Source organism: Pan paniscus, chromosome 4 (assembly GCF_029289425.2).
Source record: "Pan paniscus chromosome 4, NHGRI_mPanPan1-v2.0_pri, whole genome shotgun sequence".
NCBI classification, from domain to species: domain Eukaryota; kingdom Metazoa; phylum Chordata; class Mammalia; order Primates; family Hominidae; genus Pan; species Pan paniscus.
This window is the reverse complement of record NC_073253.2, coordinates 86,821,736-86,837,784: the sequence shown is the minus strand read 5'-3', so window position 1 is coordinate 86,837,784 and position 16,049 is coordinate 86,821,736. Positions and strand designations below refer to the sequence as shown.

At 42.4% G+C, this 16,049-nt stretch overlaps 1 protein-coding gene across 5 annotated transcripts in view; it reads left to right on the top strand.

The window, feature by feature from the left end:
- Positions 1-15,772, top strand: part of PRDM9 (PR/SET domain 9) — an 87,482-nt gene extending 71,710 nt beyond the window's left edge. For 3 of the 5 annotated variants that reach the window (XM_055112484.2, XM_055112487.2, XM_055112486.2), the window contains 8 exons: positions 5,993-6,042; positions 9,132-9,288; positions 10,415-10,516; positions 10,725-10,996; positions 11,402-11,469; positions 12,449-12,642; positions 13,397-13,480; positions 14,348-15,772. In XM_055112484.2, coding sequence (XP_054968459.1) covers positions 5,993-6,042; positions 9,132-9,288; positions 10,415-10,516; positions 10,725-10,996; positions 11,402-11,469; positions 12,449-12,642; positions 13,397-13,480; positions 14,348-15,363 — 1,943 coding nt within the window. In that variant the 3' untranslated portion in view covers positions 15,364-15,772. The remainder of the gene's footprint in view (positions 1-5,992; positions 6,043-9,131; positions 9,289-10,414; positions 10,517-10,724; positions 10,997-11,401; positions 11,470-12,448; positions 12,643-13,396; positions 13,481-14,347) is intronic. The other 2 variants (XM_055112485.2, XM_055112488.2) reach the window with 1 other exon arrangement.
- The last annotated feature ends 277 nt before the right edge of the window (positions 15,773-16,049 follow it).

Below are 16,049 nucleotides of genomic sequence, written 5' to 3'. Positions count from 1 at the left end.
ACAGAATGTTGACATTGGACTGAATGGTGATGGATGTATAGGTTTTCCAGTACCATTCTCCATTGTTTTCTATATGTTTAAAATTTGTCATTTTTTAAAATTGTTTTTGCTAAACATTGTTAATACATCATAGAACAATGAAAGCAAACTTAATTAAACTGTAAATCCACGAAAAAGCCTTCTAATACCAATCTCATAATAGTTTAGTTATTGATTTAAATTTCTTAGAAGAAGAAATAATATTAAGTAAAGATATATCATTTATGTACATTTAATCATACTATATAATCCTCTTATACCAAAATGAATCTACTTCTTTGTCTCGATTCTGGAGCGAGTTTGAGAGAGCTGTTTAGTTTCCCTGATCTTTCCCATATGTCACTGACCAGAGACAGCATCAGGTAAATAAAATAATGTATCATAATTATAAAATAGAAGTGTGAAGCTCATTTCCTCTTCTACTGCTTGGTTAGGAGAGTTTAGAAGTAAAAAGAGTCAATCTGCCCAAACTAGAGAAAGCAACTTGGATTGGGTCTACGATTTCCCCATCTATGGATTTTAGATTCCTTAGGACCTAAAAATGGTGTAAGAGGTATGAAAGGCCAGTGTTTGCTTTTCTGCCAATGTTTTGACATGAAAAGAATGGCTCTTTAGAGGGAATCTATCTCCCGTGGTTTACCACACATCTATACATCTTTATCTGAACTCAGTTAAAATCCCCAATTTAAGTTAATTTATTTTTTACTGTGATAAGAAATCATATAACATATATTTACTCTTCCAACAATTTTTAAGTGTACAACTTTATTAATTATATGCACATTGTTGTGAAATAGATCCCTAGAACTTTTTATCTTGCATGACTAAAACCCTATACCCATTGAACAATAACACCCCATTTCCTCCTCCCTGCAGCTCCTGGCAACTGCAATTCTGTTTCTATAAATTTGATTACTTTAGATACCTCATATACATGGAATCAGCCATTAAATATTTGTCTTTTTGTGACTGGCTTATTTAATAACTTAGCATAATGTCCCCAAGATTCACCCATGTCATAGCATGTGACAAGATTTTCTTCTTTTTTAAGGCTGAATAATATTCCACTCCATGTATATACCACATTTTTAAAATCCATTCATTTGTCAATGGATATTAGGTTGCTTCACCTCTTGTCTATTGTGAGTAATGCTGTAATAACTATCAGTGTGCAAATATCTCTTTGAGATCCTGTTTTTAATTCTTTTTAATATATTGTATACCCAGAAGTGGAATTTCTGGATCATAAGGTAGTTCTGGTTTTAATTTTTTGCGGAAGTGCTATACTGTATTTTACAGTGTCTGCACCATTTTACATTCCCACTACTATGGTTTGAATGTGTGGAAGTTCATGTATGGGAAACTTAATTGCCATTGTAACAGTATTAAGAGGTGGAGCCTTTAAGAGGTGAATTAGGTAATGATAGCTCCAACCTCATGAATGGATTAATGACACTATCACAGGAGTGGGTTAGTTATTGCAGGAGTGGGTTCCTGATGAAAAGGATGAGTTGGGCCCTTCCCTGTCTTTCTCTCTGTCTCACAAGCACACTTACCCTTCCACCATGTCATGATGCGGTTTGAAGCCCCTTGCAAGATGCCAGGGCCATGCTCTTCAACTTCCCAGCCTCCAGAACCACAAGCCAAATAATTCTTCTCCTTATAAATTACCCACTCTGGGCCAGGCATGGTGGCTCATGCCTGTAATCCTAGCACTTTGGTAGGCCGAGGCAGGTGGATCATGAGGTCAGGAGTTCGAGACCAGCCTGGCCAGCTTGATGAAACCCCATCTCTACTAAAAATACAAAATTAGCCGGGCATGGTGGCATGCACCTATAATCCCAGCTACTCGGTAGGCTGAAGTAGAAGAATCACTTGAACCCGGGAGGCAGAGGTTTCAGTGAGCCGAGATCACACCACTGTACTGCAGCCTGGGCAACAGAACGAGATGCCGTGTCAAAACAAAAACAAAAAAAACCACACACACACATAAATTACCCACTCTGTTACATTCTAGGAAAGCAGCAGAAAACAGACTAAGCCACCTACCAACAATAAGCAAGTGTTCTAAATTTTTCCGCATCTTCGCCAACACTTGCTATTTTCTGTTTTTTTGACAGAGGCTATCATAACAGGATAAGTGACATCTCGCTGTGGTTTTAATTTTCATTTCCCTGATGATTAGTGATGTTAAGCATATTTTTATATGCTTCTTAGCCATTTGCATATCTTCTTTTGAGAAAGGTCTATTCGAGTTTTTTGCCCATTGTATTAGTCAGCCCAGGCTGCCACAAGAAAATACCACACACTGGGTGGCTTAAACAACAGAAATTTATTTTCTGACATTTCTGAAGCCTGGAAGTAAAAAATCAGAGTGCCAGCATGGTTGGGTTCTGGTGAGGGGTCTCTTCCTGACTTGTGGGCAACCTCCATCTCACTGTGTATTTACGTGAATTATTTGTGTTCCCACATCAGGAAGGAGAAGGAATTTCTTCCTCTTCTTATAAAAGCAATAATATCTACTAGAAGATTTTTTTTTTTAGACAGCCTCACGCTGTTGCCCCAGGCTGGAGTTCAGTAGTGCGATCTCAGCTCACTGCAAACTCCACCTCCTGGGTTCAAGCAATTCTCCTGCCTCAGCCCCCCACGTAGCTGGGACTACAGGGGCACACCAGCTAATTTTTGTATTTTCAGTAGAGATGGGGTTTTACCATGTTGACCAGGCTGGTCTCAAACTCCTGGCCTCAAATTATCTGCCCACCTCCTCGGCCTCCCAAAGTGCTGGGATTATAGGCATGAGCCACTGCGCCAGGCCAAAAGCACTAATGTCATCCTAAGGGTCCCACCCTCATGACATCACCTATCCCTAATTACCTACCAGTGGCTCCATCTTTAAATACCATCATATTGAGGTATTAAATATGCTTCTGCATATGAATTTGGGGGAAACAAAATTCAGTCCATAGCACTCATTATTTAATTATTTGTTTTGTTGTTGTTGTATTATAGGAGCTCTTCATATATTCTGAATATTAACTCTTTTTTTTTTTTTTTTTTTGGGACAGAGTTTCGCTCCTGTCGCCCAGGCTGGAGTGCAATGGAGCGATCTCAGCTCACTGCAACCTCCACCTCCCAGGTTCCACCGATTATTCTGCCTCAGCCTCCCGAGTAGCTGGGATTACAGGCACATACCACCACGCCCAGCTAATTTTTTGTATTTTTAGTAGAGGCAGGGTTTCACCATGTTGGCCAGGCTGGTCATGAACTCCTGACCTCAAGTGATCCATCTGCCTCGGCCACCCAAAGTGCTGGGATTACAGGCAAGAGCCACAGCGCCTGGCCTGGATATTAACTCTTTATCTTCTTTTTTTGAGTCAGAGGTCTCACTATGTTGCTCTGGCTGGTCTCGAACTCCTGGGTTCAAGTTATCCTCCCACCTGAGCCTCTGAATAGCTGAACTATAGTCATGTGCCACTGCACTCAGCAACATTAACCCTTTATCAAATATATGGTTTGCATATATATTTTCTTCCACTCTGCAGGATGCCTTCCCACTCTGTTGAATGTTTTCTTTGCTACACAGAAGTTTTTAAATTTGATGTAGTCTTATTTGTCTATTTTTGCTTTTATTGCTTATGCTTTTGGTGTCATATACAAGAAGTTATTGTTCATTTCAATGTCATAAGCTTTTCCTCTGTGTTTTCTTCTTGAGGTTCTGTACTTATAGGTTTTACATTTCAGTCTTTAATCTATTTTGAGTTAATTTTTATATGAGATATGTGGTAAGAGTCTGTCTTCTCTTTTGCATATGTATATCCAATTTTCCCAACACCATTTCTTGCAGACTGTCCTTTCCTCCATTGTGTAGTCTTGGCATCCTTGCTGAAGATCATTTGACCGTATACACAAGGGTTTATTTCTGGCCTCTCTATTCTGTTCCATTGGTCTATATATCTGTCTTTATACCAGTACCACACTTTTCTGATTGCTGTAGCTTTGTAATACGCTTTGAAATCAGGAACTATGAGGCCTTTAACTTTATTCTTCTTTTTCAAGATTGGTTCAGCTATTCTGAGTCCTTAGAGATTCTATATGAATTTTTGGATATTTTTCCATTTCTGAAAATAATGGCATTGGCATTTTGATAGAGATGGCATTGAATCTATAGATCATTTTGATAGTATGAACATGTTAACAATATTAAGTCTTCAAATCCATGAACACAAGATGTCCTTCCATTTATTTGTGTCTCCTTAAATTTCTGTCGGCACCGTTTTGTAGTTTTTAGTGTTCAAGTTTTTTGCCTCCTTGGTTAAGTTTATTTGTAATTATTCTATTCTTTTTGATGCTATTGTGGTTGGGATATTTTTCTTAATTTCCTTTGTGGATTGCTCATTGTTACTAAATAGAAACACAACTGATTTGGGGTGTTGATCTTGTATGGTGAATTCATGTATTATTTTTTTTTTTTTTAGACGGAATCTGGCTCTGTTGCCCAGGCTGGAGTGCAGTGGTGTGATATTGGCTCACCGCAAGCTCCACTTCCCTGGTTCACGCCATTCTCCTGCCTCAGCCTCCCGAGTAGCTGGGACTACAGGCACCCGCCACCATGCCTGGATAATTGTTTGTATTTTTAGTAGAGACGGGGTTTCACCGTGTTAGCCAGGATGGTCTCGATCTCCTGACCTCGTGATCTGCGCACCTCAACCTCCCAAAGTGCTGAGATTACAGGCATGAGCCACCATGCTCGGCCCGAATTCATGTATTACTTCTAACAATTTTTTGGTAAAAATCTTTATAGTTTTCTTTTTTTTATTTTTAAGATGGGGTCTTGCTCTGTTGCCCAGGCTGGAGTGCAGTGGCACGATCTTGGTTCACTGCAACCTCTGCCTCCCAGATTCAAGTGATTCTCCTGCCTCAGCCTCCCAAGTAGCTGGGACTACAGGCGCCCACCACACCTGTAATCCTAGCACTTTGGGAGGCCAAGATGGGCAGATCACGAGGTCAGGAGATCAAGACCATCCTGGCTAACATGGTGAAACCCTGTCTCTACTAAAAATAAAAAATTTAAAAATTTAAAAAATTAGCTGGGCATGGTGGTGGGCGCCTGTAGTCCTAGCTACTCAGGAGGCTGAGGCAGGAGAATGGCATGAACCCACGAGGCGGAGCTTGCAGTGAGCCAAGATTGCACCACTGCACTCCAGCCTGGGCGACAGAGCGAGACTCCGTCTCAAAAAAAAAAAAGGTTGGGGGGGCTTTTCTTTTATGACCTTTTTATGTTAAAGTGATTTCCTTCTATTCCTAGTTTGTTCAGTGTGTTTGTCGTGAAAGGTCAATTTACATTTTAAAAATTAATGTAATAGATACCTTATTAGGTATACCTTAATAGACAGGATGAAACAAAGATGAAGTTTTATCTATTTTTTTAAGTCTTAAGAAAATTAGCAATGCCTCTAATAGAAACATAGGCCTTAATGATACTTCAGAAAACATTTCCAAATCGCCTTTGGATAATACTTGGAATCATCACTCTCTGATTCAGAATTCTCTGTCTCTAATGAGAAACTCCAGAGTTAGGCCCGGCATGGTGGCTCACGCCTGTAATCTCAGCACTTTGGGAGGCGGAGGCAGGTGGATCACCTGAGGTCAGGAGTTTGAGACCAGCATCGCCAACATGGAGAAACCCTGTCTCTACTAAAAATACAAAAATTAGCCGGGTGTGGTGGCGTACACCTGTAGTTCCCAACAACTCGCAAGGCTGAGGCAGGAGAATCGCTTGAATCCGGGAGAGGGAGGTTGCAGTGAGTGGAGATTGAGCCACTGCACTCCAGCCTGGGCGACAGAGGGAGACTCCGTCTCAAAAATAAAAAATAAAAATAAAAAATAGAAGAGAGAATCTCTAGTGTTTGGAAACATTTACCAACCAAACCACTGATTTCTCATCACCTTTTAGTCAAACCTCCTTGGATGGCCTTAAGAGTGGAACAGCGTAAACACCAGAAGGTAAGTATTTCCCAAATCCTATTGACAAGAAACCTTCCTCATGGATCCAAACACAGGTAAGAGGAGGAGAATGTACAGACTATCATAGGAACTAATGCCTTCTTTTCCTGATCTCTTTAGCACAGTGTCTGACATCATCATTATTTTAAGAGTTAATAAGAACAGCAACAATAATTGCTACCATGGTGTTATTTTCTCAGTATTTTCAGACTTTATTTTAAGCATTTTACATGAATAAACTTTACATATAGTTCCTATTCAACTTTATATATAGTACCTATTAAGTAGATGTTGTAACTATAGCCATTTTACAGATGAGAAAACTGAGGTATAAAAATGTTCAGTTATATCCCTGGGTTCACATTCAATGTTGGTGCAGTCTAATCCAAAACTCCTTTCTAAAGCACTTACAAGATCATTAACACAAGATCATTAAAAGTTTCATAGTTTTATAAAGTTTATGCTGTCTTACCCATATGTGTTACATCATTCGTCCAACTGACTTTTCAACCTCAGTTTTTCTCTGTTATGGTAAAGTGAGATTTGCACTAAAACACTCTGATTAAGGGAAGCTTCCAGGTAAATACACAGTTCATACTGTGTTTGGTCCCAGAAGGAGATAGGGTCCCTACCCTCATAAGGGACCCATTCTGATCAGAGGAAACAGCTTCCAGCCCTGAGGAGTTTCAGGTTTGAAGACTGAGAAACAACAAATAAGAAAATGGTTTAGGACTTCATATAGGTTACATCCTATTAAGTAAAAATATATTCTTCTGGAACTGATTTCAAATGCTCATTCCTACAGAAGGCAGTAACAGCTCCTTCCTCTGGGCTCCAATTAGGGAACTGTCATGTTGTTTGGAATTATTTGTTTAGCCTGCCTGCTGCCTCTTCATTGTGAGCTCTTCAGGAGTCTGGTCCATATCTGATTCTTCTCAGAACTCCCAAGCCCAGATCAGGGCCTCTGAGAGCCTCCTTAGTGTTTTCTGAATGACTGATTCCAAGTTTATGAATTAAACGATAAGTAACAGGGTCAAGGAATGCTGAAAATATCTTTGAGTTAGATTTCAACTGTAGAGATGTTATCAGGACTATGAGATAATTTTCATTTGTTTGTTATTTTTCTGGGTGGTAGGGGGGTGATTTGAGACAGAGTCTGGCTCTTTCGCCCAGGCTGGAGTGCAATGACTCAATCTCGGCTTACTGCAGCCTCCATCTCCTAGATTAGTGCGATCCTCCTGCCTCAGCCTCCTGAGTAGCTGGGACCATAGGCATGCACCACCATGCCCGGCTCATTTTTACATTTTTTGTAGAGACAGGGTTTTGCCATGTAGCTCAGGCTGGTCTTGAACTTCTGGGCTCAAGCCATCCTCCCACCTTGGCCTCCCAAAGTGCTGGGATTACAGATCTGAACCATTGCACCCAGTCTGTGAGAAAAATTATTTTTTCTTTTCTTTTTTTGAGACAGAGTTTCACTCTTGTCACCCAGGCTGGAGTGCAGTGGCGTGATCTCGGCTCACTTTAACCTCCACCTCCTGGGTTCAAGTTGTTCTCCTGCCTCAGCCTCCCAAGTAGCTGGGATTACAGGCACCTGCCACCACACCTGGCTAGTTTTTTGTATTTTTTGTAGATACGGGGTTGGCTAGACTGGTCTGAAACTCCTGACCTCAGGTGATCCACCTGCCTTGGCCTCCCAAAGTGCTGGGATTACAGGTGTGAGCCACTGCACCTGGTGAGAAAAATTATTAATCTCACATTCATACTGTAGTAAGTAGTTCAAAAAACACTTTGGTGAACATTATTATCTTTCATGTTCACTACAATATTAAGAATTAGCGCCAGGGGCAGTGGCTTACACCTGTAATCCCAGCACTTTGAGAGGTGGAGGTGGGCAGATCACCCAAAGTCAGGAGTTCGAGACCAGCCTGGCCAACATGGTGAAACCCCATCTCTACTAAAACTACAAAAATCAGCTGGGCATGGTGGTGGACACCTGTAATCCCAACTACTCGGGAGGCTGAAGCAGGAGAATTGCTTGAACCTGGGAGGTGGAGGCTGCAGTGAGCTGAGATCGTGCCACTGCACTAGAGCTTAGGCAACAAAGTGAGACTCCCTCTCAAAAAAAAAAAAGAATTAGCATGGTCTGAGTGCGGGGGCTCATGCCTATAATCCCAGCACTTTGGGAGGTTGAGGTGGGTGGATCACTTGAGGTGAGGAGTTCGAGACCATCCTGGCCAACCTAGTGAAACCCCATCTCTAATAAATATACAAAAATTAGCTGGGTATGGTGGCACATGCCTGTAATCCTAGCTTCTCGGGAGGCTGAGGTAGAAGAATCTCTTGAACTTGGGAGGTGGAGGCTGCAGTGAGCTGATATCGTGCCACTGCACTTCAGCCTAGGCAACAGAGCGAGACTCCTTCTAAAAACAAACAAACAAACAAACAAACAAAAAACATGTATGCCAATTTCTGGATCAGGAAACTAAAGAGAATTAGCTAACAATACACCCCTATTCAAGCAGACAAGCAGAATTGGTACAGGAACTAATTAATCTAATTCCAAAGCCAAATATTCTTTCCAGGATATGGCAACATGCAACTTTGACATCATTTTCTTGGTTGTCTAGATATATTTTTGCCAATTGTCTCTTTGTTCTGTTCCCAATCTTACTGCTCTATTACCTCATTTTCCAGATGTGCTTTGTCCCTCTGTGCTTTTCTACATTTCCCCTTCCATCAAAAGTCTACTAGTTTATGGAAGATTCCCTCCTTCTCTTTGTAAGCCCTTACCCCCTTCTTTCACAGATCTTGTTGATTCTCCAGCTAGTCTTCCCAAGTATTCCTCCTCCTTCCCTTTGACTTACACAGAACATTTTAGAGAAAGTTGAAAGAAAGAGCCTTAAGACATGGGTTAGAGTCCCAGATTCACTACTCACTTAGACCTTCTCTTTTCCCTCTAGTATTTAGACACTCTAGGTATTTTCAAGGTTTGAACATTAACTAGAGTCATGCATATGAAAACATGTTGCAAGCCGTAAAGAACTAAAGAAATTCATGTTGTCTTTTAATATGTGACTCTCACATTAAAGGGAATGCCCAAGGCATCATTCAGTAATGAATCTAGTTTGAAAGAATTGTCAAGAACAGCAAATTTACTGAATGCAAGTGGCTCAGAGCAGGCTCAGAAACCAGTGTCCCCTCCTGGAGAAGCAAGTACCTCTGGACAGCACTCAAGACTAAAACTGGGTAAGAAAAAATATTTGGGGGGGACTTTAGTCCCTCTATGTCCTCTAGAAAGGTTGATGAGTATGGTCTACCTATGTGGGGTGGACTTTGCATAGGCCTGGGCTTAAGCTGGACTCAACTGTGAGACCAGAAGGTAGATGCAGTATTTTGTTAAAATTATTTATTTATTTGTTCACTGAGACAGAGTCTCAACTCTGTTGCCCAGGCTGGAGTGCAGTGGCGCAATCTCGGTTCACTGCAACCTCTGCCTCCATGAAAATAGATGTTTTCTTGCCTCAGTCACCCGAGTAGCTGGGATTATAGGCGTGCGCCACTGTGCCCGGCTGATTTTTGTATTTTTAGTAGAGACAGGGTTTCACCTTGTTGACCAGGCTGGTCTCAAACTCCTGGCCTCAAGAGATCTGCTCACTTCAGCCTCCCAAAATGCTGGGATTACAGACTTGAGCCACCATGCCCAGCCTTGGATACAGTATTGAATAGCATGTAAGAACATTAACTTTGAAGTCATTCACTTGGGTTATAATCTACATAGAAGCACTGGGGCCTTGGGCAAATCTTATAAATTCTCTGAGCTCCTGAATGGTAATCTGTAAAATGAGACCAAGTATATATAGACCAAGTATATTGTTTGAAAGCATTAAATTAAATATAAATGAACCGATACATGCAAGGTGTCCAATAAGTACCTCTCTGATAATAGATATTCTTTTGTGCATTTCTACATTTCCTCTTCCATCACATGTCTACTAGTTTGTAGAAGATCCCCTATAGAGATCATACTTTATCTTAGTGTTGTATGTCCAGGCCTTTGTTCAATGCCTAAGATGTAATGTGACCTCAAGAAATATCTTCCAAATGAATAAATGCATGAATGAACCATTTTGTAAGTAGGAATGTTGGGAAGTTAATGGTATAATGAGAACAGCCAGAAACTAATATTAAATAGGCATCTGCAGTCAGTGTGGGTATGGGGTCTAAGTCTCTCTGAAGCAGTAGTTAAAGAGGGGGACACTAGAGTATGTAGAAAGGTAGATGCTAATTTGATGGTAGATTTCACATTTTCTTATGAAACAAGGACAAACACCCCAGATTCCCAATTTTACCCATCTACTCTTCTCCAACCTAGAACTCAGGAAGAAGGAGACTGAAGGAAAAATGTATAGCCTGAGAGAAAGAAAGGGTCATGCATACAAAGAGGTCAGCGAGCCGCAGGATGATGATTACCTCTGTAAGTGACACTTTTGGCCACTCACACAGCTTGCTGTTATGTCCTGGTGCAATAATTTCATCATTTGGCCCACAAATCATTCCCTTACTCTAATGAATTAGAGTACAGGATTAGGGCTAAATAATGTGAATGCCAAGCTCTTTCTGAAGCTCTTATATCAAGGAACATGCATTACAACTTTCCTAATCTCTGCTTCCCTCACTTCCAGATTGTGAGATGTGTCAGAACTTCTTCATTGACAGCTGTGCTGCCCATGGGCCCCCTACATTTGTAAAGGACAGTGCAGTGGACAAGCGGCACCCCAACCGTTCAGCCCTCAGTCTGCCCCCAGGGCTGAGAATTGGGCCATCAGGCATCCCTCAGGCTGGGCTTGGAGTATGGAATGAGGCATCTGATCTGCCGCTGGGTCTGCACTTTGGCCCCTATAAGGGCCGAATTACAGAAGACGAAGAGGCGGCCAACAATGGATACTCCTGGCTGGTAAGAAGAGCCTGCCATTTCCCCTGTTCTGTCTTCCCACATCCCTTCTGTGCCTTTGGTGGGACATAATCTTCTACATGTTAGTATATAGGTAAGGATAACATGGTTAGCTCTGTGTACTCAAGGGTCTTTGCATGAACGTGGAACTCCTATTTAGAGATCAGAGGTTACATGGGAGCAGAGTGGTACAAAGACAAAGAAGTGCATGCTCCCTGTGGAGCTTCTGCTCTGATTGGACAAACCAACTCAGATGTGTAGATAGATGATGACTAAGGTACATACCATGTGGTCTCAATTGGCAGCTGAAGCTATGCAGGCCCAAAGGCCATTGATGACAGTGGAGTAAAATAATTCTTCTGATTTTTACCCTCTAAAAAGCCTTTGCCTTATTTTTCTGAAACTCAGATCACCAAGGGGAGAAACTGCTATGAGTATGTGGACGGAAAAGATAAATCCTGGGCCAACTGGATGAGGTAAGGCCAGTAGCTCTCTGAGTTTCAGAGAGAACCTTCATCTCTCACAAAGCTGGATTTCCTTCCTTATCATTATGCCTCCCTCAATGATTTTCACATTGCCTATTTCTATTTTTCTCCATATAATGCTGTTTTATACTATCAACATTTAGAAATAAAAAATAAAAATATAGATATTATGATTTATTGGTATCAAAACATAAATATGTATGCTAGACAAAATTGAGGCACCAAGATAAACCTTGAGAAGCCTAGATTCACGGGGGACTCTGAATTCATGCTTTAATTTATGTAATCCACGTTTATTAAGCACTTTGTATGTTCCAGGTTAGGAAGTGAGGTTCACTACTTGAACAGAAGTGAGCTGCAGGATGACTCAGCCCCTTTCCACAATGGGCTCTCGTTCTATCAGAGAATAGAAAAATGAATCAACTATTACTGTTCTATGTTATTGGGCCGAGAGAAAGAGACTTCTAAGTTTCTCTGGGATTCTGGGGAAGTCAGGTGAATGGCACCTGAATGAACTGTAGGGTGATTAGAGGAAGGCCTGTCAAAGAAAGATGGACTTGGGCTGAGTATAGAATGATGTGCACTAATCTAGAAGCAGAGTACATGATCAAGCACCAAGTTCTGTGGTATAAAACAGAATTAATTTAGAGTTTAAAGAAGCTAGAAGTCAATGTGTTTTATGGCCAGTCAAGGTGGAGGTAAGTCTGGAGTTGGGCTTTGAAAAAATGGTTGATTAGGCATGGCAGGGAAACATTCTAGGCAGGATGAACACTGTAGTCAGAAGTGCAAGTTCATATGACATTGTGAAAGAGATTTAGGAATGAGCAGAAGGTTCCCGGAGGAGTGGTGGGGGAGTGGTCAGCACTAGACCATGGAGGCCTAGACCAGCAGGTGATGGGCCAGACCTGGATCTGACAGATACTGGGAACTCACTGCCTCTTTTCTTTCCCTTTGCCTGCCTTGACCCCAGGTATGTGAACTGTGCCCGGGATGATGAAGAGCAGAACCTGGTGGCCTTCCAGTACCACAGGCAGATCTTCTATAGAACCTGCCGAGTCATTAGGCCAGGCTGTGAACTGCTGGTCTGGTATGGGGATGAATATGGCCAGGAACTGGGCATCAAGTGGGGCAGCAAGTGGAAGAAAGAGCTCATGGCAGGGAGAGGTAGGCATCACTATTACTCTTTTAAAAGGACAGGAAAGAAAGAATTATCCTAGAGAATTTTCATGGTTTAACTCTTAAGTACAGTAAAATGCCATCTAAAGTCAGTAAGATTTCAAATCAGTGGCTTCCAAAATTAAACATTCACGTTATATACCTTTGCCTCTTTGGAACAATTTTTATATTTTTAAATCTTTGTTCTGATTTTATATTCTAAGTACTTCATGCACAAAGTATATAACAGCATATAGTGCTGAAAGACTTAAAGAGAAAAATCAAGTTCTCAAATACCTACCAGCTCTCCCAACAAGGTAGTTTCTTCTGGCATTTCCTTGATATTTCCTAATGATATGCATGTGTTGTTATTCATTCATTAATTACCTCAATTAGCTGTCATGTGAATTCCTACTCAGTGCCAGACCATGTTGCAGGAAGTGTAAATACAGATTGATCAAGACAATCAGAAAAACTGCTCTTGACATGTGAATTAGGGAACCATATGATTACATACAGACATACGTGTAATATCAGACAGTGATTAGTGCTTTGAAGAAAATGAATCCAGAAAGAATACCTGGGGATCCCTGTGAGGTGAGAGTAGAGTGTTGCAGGGGATTGTCAGGGAAGATTTCTCTTAGGAGACAGCATTTGAGAAGTGCAAGTGCCTGTGGGCCAAGGGTTCCAGGCACAGGGCGCAGCTAGTGCAATGGTCCTAAGGCCAGAAAGAGTTCAGCTTTGGTTCATTTTTGGAAAATAGGCTGCAGTGGGTCATCCCCTCAGAGCTGCTCCGGTTTCCAGATGAGAGAGAATGGTTGGCAGGATGAAGGTGGGGAGCACAGAGGTAAGTCTGAGTAGGGATATATTTTGAAACAAGACTTCCTATTGTATTTGAAATGGGCTCAGACTGAATGAAATATGTCAAAAATGAATACTTGATGGGCAGCCTGAGAGAGAACATATTCTCATTTCATGATTTGTGGAATCTGAAATGGAATCCATGCACCTAGTTGGGGTAGCAGGACCCAGAGTCCTTTAGTCAGTGGGACCTGGACCACTCTGTGTTGGCCAACCTGAATCCCACTTCCTGATGGAGAACCAGGCACATAACAGTCCTCAATTAAATATGTCCTTTTGAATGAGGAGACTCAAATTCAGATTTGCTCGCACATCTTCTCTTTAACCACATTTGTGGATCTCCAGACTGAGGGCTGTTAATAGATCCTTTTCCCCTCTTAGGAAGTCACTAAGGACAATCTCACCTAAGTCATCAAGAGTGTTATTTCTCAATAGAATAAAATAGCTGAAGACCTCATGTCAGCAAAAGTGCCCAGGGACCAGGGAGGGAGGATGTGGCAGAGGGTGATCAGGGAAGGCTTTATAGGACTTGGAAAATACCTGCAATGTGGGGAAAAGGTCACTGCAGTTCCATCTATGTAAGGAGTGACACTGCCCTGATGCTGGTTGAGGTTACCTAGTCTGGCAGATATGTAGAAAAGGCCCAAGATGTGGGATTTCTGGATTTTTTAAGATGTAGTGAATAAAAGTGGAATGGAAAAATGGACTGTAAAGGTCCATCCAGCACTTGGTGGGAAACAGCTTGCATTGTTAACATATGAAGAATGATTGTTTCTTCATTTGATCTTCATACCTGCATATGTGGTAAGGCCTGAACAAAACATCTACCCTGACCAAAAACTTCCTCTTTCAGAACCAAAGCCAGAGATCCATCCATGTCCCTCATGCTGTCTGGCCTTTTCAAGTCAGAAATTTCTCAGTCAACATGTAGAACGCAATCACTCCTCTCAGAACTTCCCAGGACCATCTGCAAGAAAACTCCTCCAACCAGAGAATCCCTGCCCAGGGGATCAGAATCAGGAGCAGCAATATCCTGATCCACGCAGCCGTAATGACAAAACCAAAGGTCAAGAGATCAAAGAAAGGTCCAAACTCTTGAATAAAAGGACATGGCAGAGGGAGATTTCAAGGGCCTTTTCTAGCCCACCCAAAGGACAAATGGGGAGCTGTAGAGTGGGAAAAAGAATAATGGAAGAAGAGTCCAGAACAGGCCAGAAAGTGAATCCAGGGAACACAGGCAAATTATTTGTGGGGGTAGGAATCTCAAGAATTGCAAAAGTCAAGTATGGAGAGTGTGGGCAAGGTTTCAGTGTTAAATCAGATGTTATTACACACCAAAGGACACATACAGGGGAGAAGCCCTATGTCTGCAGGGAGTGTGGGCGGGGCTTTAGCTGGAAGTCACACCTCCTCAGTCACCAGAGGACACACACAGGGGAGAAGCCCTACGTATGCAGGGAGTGTGGGCGGGGCTTTAGCGTTAAGTCAAGCCTCCTCAGTCACCAGAGGACACACACAGGGGAGAAGCCCTATGTCTGCAGGGAGTGTGGGCGGGGCTTTAGCGTTAAGTCAAGCCTCCTCAGTCACCAGAGGACACACACAGGGGAGAAGCCCTATGTCTGCAGGGAGTGTGGGCGGGGCTTTAGCGTTAAGTCAAGCCTCCTCAGTCACCAGAGGACACACACAGGGGAGAAGCCCTATGTCTGCAGGGAGTGTGAGCGGGGCTTTAGCCAGCAGTCACACCTCCTCAGACACCAGAGGACACACACAGGGGAGAAGCCCTATGTCTGCAGGGAGTGTGGGCGGGGCTTTAGCCGGCAGTCAGCCCTCCTCATTCACCAGAGGACACACACAGGGGAGAAGCCCTAGGTCTGCAGGGAGGATGAGTAAGTCATTAGTAATAAAACCTCATCTCAATAGCCACAAGAAGACAAATGTGGTCACCACACACTTGCACACCCCAGCTGTGAGGTGGCTTCAGCGGAAGTCTGCTGACCCCTTATATTCACCGAGAGTATAAAGAGATCGGAAATAACTAATTAAACAAATCCGCCACTTTCATGACTAGAGATGAGGAAGAACAGGGGATAGTTCTGTAAGTGTTCGGGGGACATCAGCATGTGTGGTTCTTTCCCGCACCGATCCCCTCCATTTTTTGTTTGTTTTTTGCTCCTGTTCTAATAAATTTTGTCTCCATACAAATCTGAACCCCAAGTGTGTACCTCATTATTCCCTTATCACTGAAGGCAAGAAGAGTCCAGAAGGGCCACAGAGAACTCATGTGTTCAGCTCAAGACTCCACAGGAATTCAACCCCCAGAAAGACATAAACTTGGAGTCCGTCTGGTTTAATTATTGGAGAATCAATTCCCAAGTCCAGGAAGAGAAATGTAAGATTCTAGAAAGTCGCAGCAGGAAAGGGAGTTCCCTGGTCTCCTGGGAAGTGTGGCCTCTTCTCCTAATGGACCCCTCTCCTCTGCTGCCATACTCTCCCTTGGCTCCCCAGTCTCCTCTCCTGATCTCCTCCAATCTCTGTAGCCCAAGATGTGAAAGCCA